This window comes from Lacerta agilis, chromosome 14 (genome assembly GCF_009819535.1).
Source record: "Lacerta agilis isolate rLacAgi1 chromosome 14, rLacAgi1.pri, whole genome shotgun sequence".
NCBI classification, from domain to species: Eukaryota; Metazoa; Chordata; class Lepidosauria; order Squamata; family Lacertidae; genus Lacerta; species Lacerta agilis.
The window spans coordinates 41,697,138-41,711,646 of NC_046325.1; the positions used below are offsets into that span (position 1 = coordinate 41,697,138).

A 14,509-nucleotide genomic window follows, 5' to 3' on the forward strand; every position below is an offset into this window, starting at 1 on the left:
AAATGGAATTTTTGCAATGATTGGAGAGCATCGGAGGAGAAATCTGCAAGACTTCCAAATATCTCTGAACTGCAGGAGAATAATAGAGAAGGCAGGTTCATTAAATACCACCATCATTATTGTATTTATTTAGTGACATCACTGATCATGGCACTTTGCAGAGTACAAAAGGGCAGGTCCCTGCCCTGAGGTGCTTACAATCATAAGTCGTGGAAGGAAAAGTGGCGGGAGGGTGTCAGAGTTAATAGGAAAGCATTTGTGGATGTTTCAGTTTAAATTGTGTAGCCTTAGACATTGGCTGAAGTTACAATGAGGCATGGAAACAATATCACATGCAACAAGGCTGCAGTCCAGTTGGGATGTTGTTGAGCTGTTCTACTGTGCTTTTTTCGGAGGGGGGCGCAGGGGTATGCATACCCCTAAACATTTTGTGAAACTATGTTTGGCCTCATTGAGGGGCAGTATTTCAATATGAGTAGGAAAATGAGAGTACCCCTAAACATTTTTTTAGGGGAAAAAGCACTGGCTGGTGTGATATATACTAACATGCAAGATATCTAGAGCAATTTCGCAAACAGGACACATTGAGTTTTCTCTTGTAGGAACCCAACAGCACTTGCTTTCTTCCCCTTGGGTTAGTGACAAATTATTGCTGCATACTTTCATTGGCATAATCAATTGCAACTTTTAATTGATTTATGAACAGAAGCGAAAGTGAATAAGGGGAACAGTGAGTTAGCTGTGGCACACAGATTTAGGCTATTATTGTGTTCTAGTACATTACCATAACAGGGATATATATATATATTTAAGATGGCCTTCTAACACTGCATGTAAATCTTTGTTTGTTGAATTTATGTTATCTAAAGCTTCCATCAGTATCACAAAAAGCTATAACAAAATAAAATAAAAAAATTCCTTCCAGTAGCACCTTAGAGACCAACTAAGTTTGTTCTTGGTATGTTGAGGTTTTAGTATTGTGCAAATTTATTTAAATTCAGTTCAGTTAACTAATTTCCTTCCAGTTACAGGTAGGCAGCTTTTTAGTCTGCCATAGTCAAAACAAAATGAAAAATAAAAAAATTCCTTCCAGTAGCACCTTAGAGACCAACTAAGTTTGTTCTTGGTATGTTGAGGTTTTAGTATTGTGCAAATTTATTTAAATTCAGTTCAGTTAACTAATTTCCTTCCAGTTACAGGTAGGCAGCTTTTTAGTCTGCCATAGTCAAAACAAAATGAAAAATAAAAAAATTTCCTTCCAGTAGCACCTTAGAGACCAACTAAGTTTGTTCTTGGTATGAGCTTTCGTGTGCATGCACACTTCTTCAGATACCTTCCTTCCACTTTACCATGCAATTCTGTCAGGGAGTTAACCTGTATCAGAACACAATTACGACAGCAGGGCAATTCTATTCACCAACATGCTCACTTTCCTTGCAATGTTATGGAGAGAGCCTGTTCGTACAAAGTGCCATTTTTCCATAGTTCTGCTTGCCAGAATCCATTGTGTGTGTTGCGTGCACAACCTGAGACCATCCATGAAAATATAGCCCAATGCTGTACATCCTATCACCAAAGTTGCAGACTTCCCGTGTGGTGGAAGTTTATATACTGGTGGTGGTGTGCTGTGATTAGGTTCTAATTTGTACTATATCCTATTCTCTGTCATGGTGATGTAGATAGGGCAGTCATTGGAGGGCCGCATTGCAGCAACGCTTATTAAAATTTGCTTTCCCTCTCGTTGAACTCAATGGTGCCAGCTCTGAGGTCAGTGCAGTGGTACCTCCAGTTGCGCATGGGATCCGTTCCAGAGCTCTGGTCGGATCCTGAGGAATTCACAACCGGAGGTGCCTGTTCTGCGCATGCGCACGGAGCGGCAGAGCGCTTCTGTGCATGTGCACATGGCGAAACCTGGAAAAATACTTCCGGGTTTGCCGCGTTCGCATCCTGAAGGATACGCAACCAGAGGTGTGTGTATCCAGAGATACCACTGTATAGCATTGCACTATCAATGGGGGGCATGATCGTAGCCTGAATGAATACAGGATAGGTGTGTTCTTCCTCCTTCTAGCTGTTCCACCAGCATAGATAGCTTCACTGGTGCAGCACAGTTGTGTATTTGGCAGGCCCATATGGGGAGTTGCACCAGCACGTCATTCGTGGCAGCAGCGTAACTGATACTGATGTGCTAGGAGGACAGCAGATCTCTTCCACATCCTAATGGTAGCTGGTGTAATAAGGACTGCACTCTAAATCTTCCATGCATGTCAGTTAGGATACTACAGTGACTTAGTTGGGTATAACAGCAACATCACAACGGTCAAGATGTTAAGGCTGTGTGACGACTACAGTGTCAACATAAGGGCTTGGGGAAGACAGAGGCAGAGTTGTGGCTGTGGTGGGAAGGATTGGAGATCTTATTCAGAATCTTATCTTCCCCTGCCACTGAAAAATTATTACGGGGTGGGACAGATGTTGTAAGTAGAAGTAGAAGTAGGAGCCCAGGATGACTTCCCAGTATCACCACCCAGCCACACACAGACTAGACTATCAACTCAGGAACCAATCACGGCACAGCAAGGACACATTGCTCATTTCACAATGTCCATCTGCTTTCTTTCTTTTTTAATTAAAAAAAAAGACCAATAACAATCATTGGAAAAAAGTGAAAGTAATCACTGGACACAAGATCAAACCATTATTTAATTTCAAAACTGTGTCCTGAACATCTCAACCAGGTCTATGTGGGTAAAGGTAAAGGTAAAGGTTCCCCTGATTGTTAGGTCCAGTTGCGGACGACTCTGGGATTGTGGCACTCATCTTGCTCTATAGGCCGAGGGAGCTGACGTTTGTCCGCAGACAGCTTCCAGGTCATGTAGCCAGTGAACCAGAGCAGCACGGAAACGGAAACACCGTTTACCTTCCCGCCGGAGCGGTACCTATTTATCTACTTGCACTTGACATGCTTTCGAACTGCTAGGTGGGCAGGAGCTGGGACCGAGCAACGGGAGCTCACCCTGTCGCGGGGATTCAAACTGCTGGCCTTCTGATCGGCAAGCCCGAGGCTCTGTGGTTTAACCCACAGCGCTACCCACGTCCCTTCTATGCGGGTAGTTAGAAATAAAATTGAGGCACATGTCGATTTTACTAACACCATAAATACAGGAAGTAGCCGAGAAGGAAAACATCAGGAATACCAGATGGTTTACAGCAAACCGTTTTCTATATTAATAAGTTCCTTGATCTGCAAATAGCAAAACACTTCTGACACTTTAATAGGAACATGCTGCACTATTTAAACTGTGAAAGCAGGGGTCTGATTCATACAGCTGTCTTCCACATTTTGCTGCATGGAATAAGCCTCCCCAACAGGCAGCAGAGTATTCCATCCCATGACAAGCCTACGAGTTGCTGATTTCAGACCTTCATGAATTCTGCCCTCAAATATTCCATCCCTTGCACTTACATCCGCTTTCCTATTCCGCACAGCCATTGGTTCCCATATGTGAAATATATTGGCATTTTTTTTCAGCTCTCCTACCCCACTATTAAGCAGAGGTTGGACGGCCATCTATCATGGATGCCTTGGCTGAGCTCCCTACAGGTCCTTTCCAAGTCTATAATGCTTATTAAAGGAGAGAGCAGACGCTGTACAAATCTTGTTGGCGACTTTTAAGTGTCCCACAAAAGGCTAGCCACATATACAGTTAGATATGGGAATATTGTCATGGAAACAGTTTATCTGAGCTAGTGAGGTGGAGAGAGGAGAGTTAAAAACTGCACATTTCAAATGTCTCCTTTCATCTTTATCTGTTCTCTCTCTTCTTTGTAGGATATCTTTGCTCTTTCTCAGCAGTAAGTGCCGCTCCTAGGTAATGTTAAGACTCTGGGACTTAACGTTCAAATGCCCCCGCCCCGCCACTTTTAGATGATAACATTAATTCCTTGACTTACTTAATTCAAAATGTGGTCAGCCAGTGCTGCCATGATTTGGAGACGCATATTACTTTATTTGGTATAAGTTGTTTATTTTAAAGTTGTTATGACTTTTATATAGGATCTTATTGTTACTATTAATGTTTGATGTGTTGTTGTTGTTGTTGTTGTTGTTGTTGTTGTTGTTGTTGTTTGTGTTGGAAGCTGCCCACCCATTTGTCAGAGAGCGCCATCACTTATTTTGTTATACCAATGGTCTTCTTTGTCCTCTTCTTCTTCGGTGGTGATCACTTGTAGCCAAGTAAGATTGTCTTCCATGAACACGGTTTTAACAGTGAGTCTGTAAGTGACTGTGGAGGCCAATTCTGGATCCACACATCCTTCCACAGTGGGGATGTAGGTTTCCGGGCGGGAGTTGATCACGGTGAAGGTTTGTCAAGCGTGCCTTCCTCTTAGCATGTTTCTCCCTTTCATCATGAGTTCTAATGGTGGTCCTTAATTGGCAACTTCCCACGGCAGCTAGACCGGTGACTGGGAGTGGCTTCCGAGACCATATAACACCAGTCCTGAAAGACGTACATTGGCTCCCAGTATGTTTCCGGGCACAATTCAAAGTGTATACCAGTATACCTGAAGGAGTGTCTCCACCCCTATCGTTCAGCCCGGACACTGAGGTCCAGCTCCAAGAGCCTTCTGGCGGTTCCTTCACTCCCACACACAGGGCCCTGCAAATATTTGAGAGCCCAAAGCCCACCTGTGATTTACGGCAGCCCTGTAAGGCAGGGGCGGAGCAAGGGGGAAGCATTGGGGGTGGGCCGCCCCATGTGCCACCCTGGAGGGGGGTGACACTCTGGGTGCCCCCCCACGATGCCCAAGCCGAGCCCCACAGCTGCCCATTAAAAAGCCACGCTTGGTGGCAGGGCTCGCAAACCTGCTCGGCGCATGCTTTTATATTTCTGGCTTGGGCAGAGGTGAGGTGAGGGACAGGGAGGGGCGCCGCTGACACCCCTTCCTTGCCTGCCCCTCGCCTCCGCCAGAGCCAGAAATAGAAAAGCGTGTGCCGAGCAGGTTTGCTGTCGCCACTGCTCTGTAGCACACATGTGAGCAAGCTTCAGAGTGAGGCTGCCTCGCTCCGCGGCTTGCGTGGGGTTTGCCGGCAGTGCCCCTCCGTAGCATGCATGCACAGCGTTGCTTAGTCACGCTGCGCATGCGTGCTATGGAGTGACACCCCGCCCCTGGGTGCCCCCAGGTTTGCCGCTCCGAGTGGCCAAGCAGCTTCATACGCCAGTGCTCTAAGGCAGGGCTTCCCAAACTTGGGTCTCCAGCTGCTTATGGACTACAATTCCCATCATCCCTGGCCACTTGTCCTGCTAGCCAGGGATGATGGGAGTTGTAGTCCAAAAAACATCTGGGCACCCAAGTTTGGGAAACTCTGCTCTAAGGTACTGTAGTCTGTTGTTACTGTTGCAAACTAATAGAGGGAGCACAGGCTGGCTTGGTTTTCTTGCCATCTTCCCCGTGAAATAAAAAATAAAGAATGCAGCAGTCTACTTAAATTGTCTGCCCTGCCCTGATCCAAGACTCAGTTGCAAACCAGAAAGCTTTTGCTCCATCAGTCAGTATGAAATGCAGTGCACTATCATAATCATAGTAATAATAATTGTTGTCCCACCTTTTATCCTGACGGGACTCAAGGCGGCTTCCAGATAAAAGCAGGAACAGCTAAAAACTTAGAAAAAAAACTATAATAAAAAATAAGCATTGATAGAATTAAAACTATAAAGAGATAGATCTACTGTTGACTTGGATAGCTCAGTCGGTAGAGCATGAGACTCTTAATATCAGGGTTAAGATCTGTTAAAAACCCAACCATAAAAATAATTACAATAAAAAAACATGTTTAAATGATCTCAAACTTCAGAACGACTACATTTCTCCCACATGGCCCTTTAGTTTAAAGGAGCAGGGAGTCGTGTATTTATTGCTATATTCTTCTCTTTTTTTTCTTTTTAAGTGAGGGGTAAGGAAGGAACATCGCCTCCCCACCCCACCCCCGATCGCGGCAAGCCTTAAATTCCTTGGCGGGGACAAGGCGAAGGAGAAGCGGGAAGGATCCCGAAGCGAACCCGGAAGCTCTCAGTTACGTGCGAGTCTACATTAAAAAAATCATAACAATCACATTCCACTACGTCACAACGATAGAGCCCACGAGCGGTAGAGCGTCGCCTCACTACGCCCAGGTAGAACCTTGGCCGCTGGGGGGGGGGGGAGAGAGATAGAGATGTATATCGGCAGACGGGCTCTTCCGCTTCCGGTGAGGCTTCGTACTTGCGATGGCGGCCCCTCAGCCCGTTTGCAGCTTCCTCTTCAAGAAGCGTCGCCCCGCGCCCGGGAGGGGCCAGCGCAAGAGGCCGGGCAGCGACCAGGAGCCCGGTGAGAGACCCAGCCGGTCGGCGCTGAGGGGGGTGGACCAAGGGGCGGCAGTTAGGCTAAGCTTTCGTGTTGTCATGATGGGGCTGCCATTGAAAAGTGCTCGGAGAACTGTTTTTATTGCAATTATTTGCATGGTATATACGTGTGTGTGTGTATAACAAACGCACATAATTTTTCTCAATGTTTGCTTTTTTTAATAACTGGCTTGTTTTTTTACTTGTTGAATTCTTTGCCCACTTTTATCTTGCCCTGGGAAGCCCAAAGCAACTTAACAACCGACCAAAACAAATGGACAAACACCCTCTCAAACACATATGCACATACATTAAAAACCAAGGGGACAATGTAATACGTTAAAAAAACAACAACCCGACTGGCTTCTAAATAGTGTTTTGTAGGTTGTAATTGTCTTGTTTAACCATTATGTCCATGTTAAAAATTGTTCTAGTCCCTACCTTCCACACATCCACGTACCTGTGATTCATTTATTTTGGTTTTATTTTATGTGTCTTGTTTGTTCAACAGTGATCTATAATTGTATATGGACTATGTATATTGTCACCAGTTCCTATTGGATAACATTGCTATTTGCATAATCTCCTATAACCTTTTTTTTTTTTAATGAAATATATATATAGCCATAGGAAAGAGAGCTAGCAGGCTTCTTCTGAACCTGTTGTTTAGGAACAAAAGCAAGCCAATGCCTCTTGAATGAAGTAGCTGGCTACCTTTGTTCATAGGATCATAAACTTATTGCAGTGGGGTGGGAGGACCCTGTAGCCAAACAAGGGACGTAGCTGTTTCATGGGAGATGTAGCCTGCCAATATTCATCTGTTTTAGTATTTTGATAATGCTTGTGTCCATCCACCCAACAGGGAGCAGCAGTGATGAAGGCAGCACGGTGGTCAGGAAGGAGAGACGCAAGGAAGTTTCCAACCCCATGATTCAGAAGGTGATGCAGTTTCCCCAAGTGCCCATAAATATGTCCCCTCTTGAATGTTTCTTAGTTAACTCCCACTGATTTTTCCATCTTCTAGACCAAGAAAAGTGTGAAAGACCATACCTCATACGCGTCAAGCAGTAGCGAAGACGAGGGCAAGTCTAAAAGAATTGGAGTTGCATATAAGTCTACAAGATCTGCGGTATGAGTGTTTAAAGTGTGCGAAACGAACATTGGGTGATGCACAGCTTATTGGCAAGAGTTTCTGATGCCAAGCACTTGAATAATAGCAAGTAAAATTGCAAGGGTGTGTGTGTGAATCTCTGCCATGGCTTCCCTGCTGGCATCTGTCCTTTGCTACAGTGGAGTGCCCCTTTGGGAATGAGGTCAAGCTGTTGGAAGGTTGCAGCACCTGTTGTGGCTGTAGAGACTGATGCGGGAGAGACATGTTTTGTTGCAGCTGGGGCAGATGAAGGTGTCCAATTATGCTGCTACAGATGCACCATGGCATTTCTCTTCTCTGCGCTTTTCCCAGCGGTCATTCCTCCTGTGCCAGTAGTTGATTTCACAGTTTCCACGTTCCTTAACAGCAATATATAGCTATTAACTCATGGCCTTTGTACACATCTGCGGACCATTTTTATAGTTCTATGAAGGTAACCCAGGGATGGTATGTACTTGCCTTTGTAGGTTATCCCAGTGACAGGCTCATAAGGTGCAGCAGCAATTGGCTCCACCCTCTCCCAAGCACTACTTTACTTACTCTGGTTAGGGGTGCTTGGGTTAATAATAATAATAATAATAATAATAATAATAATAATAATAATATCAGGTCCTCCAAGTCTGAAGTCTGGCAACCCCCGCATTAGAGAGAGCATGCATCTGTTTGAATGAATCACTAGAATAACTGCTAATTCCAGTAACAGTCTAATGCTAGCTTAGTATTGTTCACTTCCCGTGCCGCCCTACTAATAACATTCTTGTATCTTAGAAACCTGTAGGTCCGGAGGACATGGGGGCAACAGCTATATATGAGCTGGACACAGAGAAAGAGAAAGATGCACAAGCCATTTTTGAACGCAGCCAGCAAATACAGAAGGTGAATATCTTTACTATTTAATGGTTCCTTCCTTTACAAGTTTTCATAAACCTTCAGGAAATGGACAAGAGTTTCTTAGTGGCATTTCTCATTTTTATTTTGCACCTCTTCCTTATTTCCCCCCAAGAGACTGCTGCTAGCATAATCTTTCTGGCCACTTGTATCACAACCACCCTCTTCCTATTCCCTTCACAGATTTCCTCCTCCAGGTACAGCACATTAAAAAAAAAATATTCAGTACTATTTCTGTTTCTGTTTCCTGCTGCTGTCTGGTTTCATCTCTGTTGTTCTGTATTTCACCAGTGCTCTTCTTAGACGCTGCTTCATTGTGCCAGTATGTGAGAATTGAGCTGGTTACATGTGAGCAAGAAGCTGCTCTGGTGTCAACCAGGCTGTTTTGCTGATGTGGTTTTTCCTCCCTGTCTCTGTTCAGGAACTTGAAGGGAAGGAAGATGATAAGATTTACCGTGGGATCAATAATTACCAAAAGTATGTGAAGCCAAAGGATACGTCCATGGGGAATGCTTCCTCAGGCATGGTAAGGTAAGACAGGAACGCATGAAACATCCTCAAAGAAAAACATTTTGCAGCATGGTGGCTTTACGTGAATTTTGTGCCTCAGAAAAATCCAGCTAGCTGATTTTTTTAACATTGCATTTCCCCCCAATTACAATCCCTGATCCTATTAAGTTGCTTATGGTATTGAGAAATTCTCAGTTTATACTGCACATACATGATTTAATTTGTATGGCACTTTCCCATTGTTAAAATGATGCTCAAGGCAGCTTACAACTTGAAAAAAATGACTTAATTACAAATATAACAAAAATAGTCATAATAAATAAAATACAGCAAAAAGTACACAACCAAATTGAAGTTTCCACATTAAATCATAATAAGATCTAAAAATAGAGATACAAAAAATATTATCAATAACAGCAACAGCCCCGCTCCCCATCAAAGCCCCACCAAACAGTTCCTCAACCCAATAATCTCATCAACACCTCAGCATTTGTAGCTGAAGTCAATCAGGGCTCCACTCTCCCAGGCCAGGTGGAAAAAGGTATGCTAGACAGGGAGCACGTCTCCCAGGACTCACAGCCAAGATGTATAGTTGTTCTTCATAGATTTGCAGTATTGTGGTGAGTCAACATGCACATCTCTGCATCCCAGAATGCTCTCTTTGTTCTAAGAAGTACATGCAGTTGACATGTCAGCAATAAATACCACCAAAATATAGCAGGATGACCGAAATAGATTTCCTGAAAATTCCAGATTTTTTTTTTTAAAAAACCAGTGTTAAAGAAAAACAGGTTTTGAAATATCATGTAAAGCCACCTTTCTCTCCATCAGATTTGTTCTTCAAATCTTCCTACTTAAAAAAACCTCACCATTCCCCATGCAACTACCGCTTGATCCTCTCCTTGCTCGTTCATCGCAACTTATTATCTCCTTCTGTGTAGCACACTGACAGCTGTTTTAAGGCCTTTCTTCTTCATTTCAGGAAGGGACCCATACGAGCCCCAGAGCATCTCAGGGCCACTGTGCGATGGGACTACCAACCTGACATCTGCAAGGATTACAAGGAAACTGGGTTTTGTGGATTTGGAGGTGAATGGCTGTTTCATATACCTTCCTGATAGTGGATCTGTGTGATACCTGCTTAAGATTGTGCATCTCCATAAACCTAGGGGAAGTTGGCAGCAAGACAGAAATCACGTGACAAATGCTCACACGTTGTATTGGTTTGCTTTTCCGATAGACAGCTGCAAATTCCTCCATGACCGATCAGACTACAAGCATGGCTGGCAGATTGAACGAGAATTGGATGAGGGACGCTATGGAGTTAATGGTATGTTGAGCAATCCTTGTTCTCTTGCCTTAAGTTGTTCAGCTTAAGATGTTTGAATGAGGGACTAGGAAATAGTCCTTTCAAATTTGCCTGACACAAAATTTAGAGGTGTAGAGGGCAAGATCGATATTACCTTTGGGCTGCATTGGAGAATAAACTGGGTGCATGACATGTAAGCCTTAATTAGAGACTAATTTTGAAGCTTTATCATTAAATGCTATCAAGTATGCTTACGTGTTTTGTCTTACTAACTTCGATACTGATTTTTAGGAAATTGGGAAAATTATCGCTAGGGGATCAGCCTTCCTGAACTGCTTTGTCCTTAGCACCTGCTTGCTTTCCTCTTATAACTTTAGTATAAAACAAGGCTGGGGAACCTGATGGCTGGCCATGGTGCCTGGGTTTGATGGGAAGTTGGGTGCCATTCGGTCGCCCAACCACTGCCAGTGTCCTTTCTCTTGGCAGATCAAGATGAGCAGATGACCGCAAAAGTTGCAAGGTTTTTAGCAGGGGCAATCAGAATAAGATCCACTTTTTGACTATTGATTCAAAACCCTAAAATGTATTTTATATAATTGACTTTTTATTTCTATTCTTTGTATATCGTATTGTTGTTTTATTGCTATGGCTGATGCAAATAAAGATTCATTCATTCATGTTGGGTGCCCAACACCAGGAGAAAGCATAACAGAATAGCCACTTCTAGTTCAAAAGATGCTCAAAAGATTAAAAAGTAAATGGATAAATGAGGGTCAGACAGCCTTTTAACTTGTTTGGGTGATTTAACATACGTTAAGTGTTGCTGTGCAGAGAGATGGATAAGTCACTTTGAAGGAGTGTTTAGGGGTATCTGGGACAAGTGATATTTGCTAATCAGAATTAACAAGCAATACCAGACTACAAACAAAGGTAAGGGGGCATGGTGAGCCGAGATAAGTATTTGTTTTTCTCCTTTTCTGATGTTTCAAACTGCATGCGAGAGATTAAACTGGAAAAAGTGAGGAACAATCCATGTATTGTAGTAGCAGCTGTTTTTCTTCTTTGATAGGGTCCTCCCTTGGAATGAAAAGATTATAGCAGTTGTTTGGAACTGGTGCGAGTTTCTTGTAAGATCATTTAGTTGATTAAAAATGCAAAGACTGCAATACAGCTGGCTTCCTTTCTATGTTGCCTTCCTGCTACTTGTTGGTACTTAGTCATAGCTGTGGTGCTGTTCAGATGGGCAATTTGCAGAGTTTTCTTTAAGATTTCATCCATTAAGGCTCATGGGTCATGAGTTGCCTTCTCTTTGTACAACCCCCACTTAGATCTTTGTGGGGCCTCTTCTGTTGGTAAACTAAGTTGTAAAAGATATTCAGTGGGATTGTGCTTTTATAGCCTGTGAGTGTTCTGGGAACCAGGCATCTGCCTAGTTAAACTGCTGGAGCAAAGGCACCCCTCTCTTCTTTGTCTGTTAATAGAAAAGGGTGGGCGGAAAGGAGGAGAACAGGAGCAGATGGTTTGAGTGGGCAGTTTAATAAGCTCATTAAACCTAATATTTTCATCCTATGTGCTGGTGGCTTCAAAGGAACCTAGATGTTGAAGGCTTGCCTATTCTTGGCAATACAGCTTCTTCCTACACAGGGTGGGCACAAGTTAAGTCACATCCCGTTATAGTTAGCAGCAGAACCAAGCAAATACTTCTTTCTTTTGAGCAGATGATGAAAACTACGAGGTGAGCAGTGACGACGAAGAACTGCCTTTCAAGTGCTTCATTTGCAGAAGCTCCTTCAAGAATCCTGTGGTGACCAAGTAAGATGGCTCGAGGCTCCAGAGGCTCATTTTGTTTAAACTTGGAAGCTTTCCACATAAGAGCTATGAGGGGGCTTTAAAAATAAAGTAAGAAATGTGGCGATGACACACAGTGAGGATCTTGGCTGGAGTGCCAGCATTCTGCAATTCTTTAAACGTGCAGAAAAAGACACACTTCTCTGTATTGGGGCATGGAGCTAACATCCTGCAAATTCCGCTGGCATCAACCGGTCACGTTAGCGGTATTCTCAGTGTGCGACTGTTTGAAGTTGAGACAAAATAAACCTCAAAAAGTGGGGTAAAAATATCAGATAAGACATCCTGCTAGAAAGCTGCTGGAACCGACTATCTTTGCTTTATGCTTTTTTCAGGTGTAAACATTACTTCTGTGAGAGCTGTGCCCTGCAGCATTATCGGAAGTCACAGCGATGTTACGTATGTGACAAGCAAACAAATGGTGTCTTCAACCCAGCCAAAGGTACTCTTATCTTGTGCTGGATTATGTTAAATTGTGGGTGCAGGCAGGGTAGAAAGGTCTATTATTCTGACCATGCTACAGTGAAATTACATGTTGGATAAATAGAGGCCATTTAGAAGTTTTGTAATGGATAGGCATTATGCAAAATATCCCAGGTAATGGCAGAGACATCCACATTAATCCCTCAACAGAAAATATACAGGTTAGCAGTCCCTCAGGTTCCCTGGTTCTAAGCTGAAAGTCAGGGCGGTAAACCACCTTTGACTGCAGGGCCAGATTCCAAAGGGGCCACACTTCCGTGAGCCACTTTGATAGATGGGTGGCCTCCCCCATCTTTCAATCCCTTGGCATCAGGGGTTTTCAACTTTAAGCTGCACTTTGCAAAGAAAAAAACCAGGAATGCATTCTTGATTCATGCTTTGCAACCATGGCTTTAATTTGGCGATTTTTGAATTTGGGGCCACTGTCTGCTGTCATGCAGGGTTCCAAATTCAAAAAAGCACCAAATTCTGGCTGCAAAGCTTGATTATTCCTTTGCAGCCATGACTTAAGGCTCCCTGCACTTTGTGTCAGGCACAAGGAAAAGTGTGATTTGCCCAAAATAGACTTGTGGGCCTAATTAGGTTCTCTACCACCGCTATGAGTTATCCCATTAAATTGTTGTTGCAACTAAAGTTAGACGTTTTTCATTATCGCTGTCACCTGCCTAAATGATCTATCCTGATCCAGAGGGAATCGTTGACAGAACTGGGAAGGTCAGATGAAAATTCTCCTGTAAAAAACCAATCTGTCCTGAGCAAGTAACCTTTGAGGCAGACCAGTGTTCCAAGTAGGGGGGTGAATGTACTGGCCTTGGCTAAGTGCCCACTTCAAAGGGGAACTTTATCCCAAAGTAGGATTTCATAATATGCTCTTCCCTTTAAAAGGAAGTTGTTTCTCAAGTTCTACAGATTTCTTAAGAAGTAGCTCCCCCACCACAGTAGTTTGTCTTGGCAGTAAGTGTTTTTCAACAGATGCGTCACCCTGAAGGGTGGAGGTGGAGAGAAACCAGAGGCTCGTACTGTAAAATTTACCCTTAACTCTAATTAATTTAAATATTTGTAACTAATTAAAATAAGGCCTCTAGGGCTGCGGAAAACTTGCCTATCCTGTTTGAAGCAAAAGAGCACTCTAGGTAGTTCTGCTTCAGTCCGTCTTGTCATCCTGGGGGCTGGAATTATTTAAATTCAGCGTGTGAACACCAAAGAAGGGGTTTTCCCACTCGTTTTTTTGTGACTTGGGCCTTTGTGTTATGAATCTTCACCTGTATTTGGTCTTTTGTTTTTTAGAGCTGATAACAAAGCTGGAAAAACGCAAGACTGAAGAGGGACTCCCAGATGATGTGGAAGAGCCAGTGACATTGCTCAGCCCTCATTCTCCACCCCCCTCCCTGCCTTCAGAAACTAGTTCTGTGGCTGAATAAATAACTTATACACAAATGAGTTAGCTTATCACGCATTGTTCTTCCAGGTAAACTGAGCCTGTGTGATAGTTTGCTTCTCTACACACAGCTCCTGGCACGATTCCGGGGGAGGGGCAGCATTGTTTCTATCCCAGCAGCCTTCAGATTTTAAAATCATTTTATAGCTAGCGAAGAATGTACTCCATTGTTCTGCTTTTGTAGTCTGGAGAGTTTTAGCCTCCAATATTGGGCTGCTTCTCCTGTATTGCACAACATCCAGCCTAAGTTCATGATATTCTAGCTGGTCCTAATAAATGTATTATCTTTAAAAAGCTAGTTTATACTTTGTAGGACCTATTTATTATAATAAAAAGCAAGGCCATTGCTTTAGTGAATCACCCCTTCCATCTTACCTCCATTCTGCTTCAATAACTGAACTTTGTCTCAGCAGAAACAAGAAGGAAAAGTTCACTGGTTAAGTTAGCAAGACCAGGCTTTAGAATTCCTAGGTTTAGTCTGCTAGGCTTGACACCCATTA

At 43.4% G+C, this 14,509-nt stretch overlaps 1 protein-coding gene across 1 annotated transcript; it reads left to right on the top strand.

Annotated features, from left to right (window-relative positions):
- Positions 1-6,223: 6,223 nt before the first annotated feature.
- Positions 6,224-14,011, top strand: RNF113A (ring finger protein 113A). The gene is made up of 10 exons (XM_033169028.1): positions 6,224-6,369; positions 7,246-7,322; positions 7,408-7,512; positions 8,302-8,409; positions 8,843-8,952; positions 9,914-10,020; positions 10,172-10,261; positions 11,959-12,052; positions 12,424-12,530; positions 13,859-14,011. The coding sequence occupies exons 1-10, from the start codon at positions 6,270-6,272 to the stop codon at positions 13,990-13,992; spliced, it is 1,032 nt and encodes a 343-aa protein (XP_033024919.1). The 5' UTR covers positions 6,224-6,269; the 3' UTR covers positions 13,993-14,011.
- The last annotated feature ends 498 nt before the right edge of the window (positions 14,012-14,509 follow it).

What these genes read in the sequence shown, in the direction of transcription:
- RNF113A (XM_033169028.1), top strand. Translation starts at nt 6,270, where the DNA reads ATGGCGGCCCCTCAGCCCGTTTGCAGCTTCCTCTTCAAGAAGCGTCGC. An exon ending in GCTTCCTCAGGCATGGTAAG is followed by an intron (nt 8,953 to 9,913) that starts GTAAGACAGGAA and finishes TCTTCATTTCAG; the next exon opens with GAAGGGACCCATACGAGCCC. An exon ending in TGTCTTCAACCCAGCCAAAG is followed by an intron (nt 12,531 to 13,858) that starts GTACTCTTATCT and finishes TTTGTTTTTTAG; the next exon opens with AGCTGATAACAAAGCTGGAA.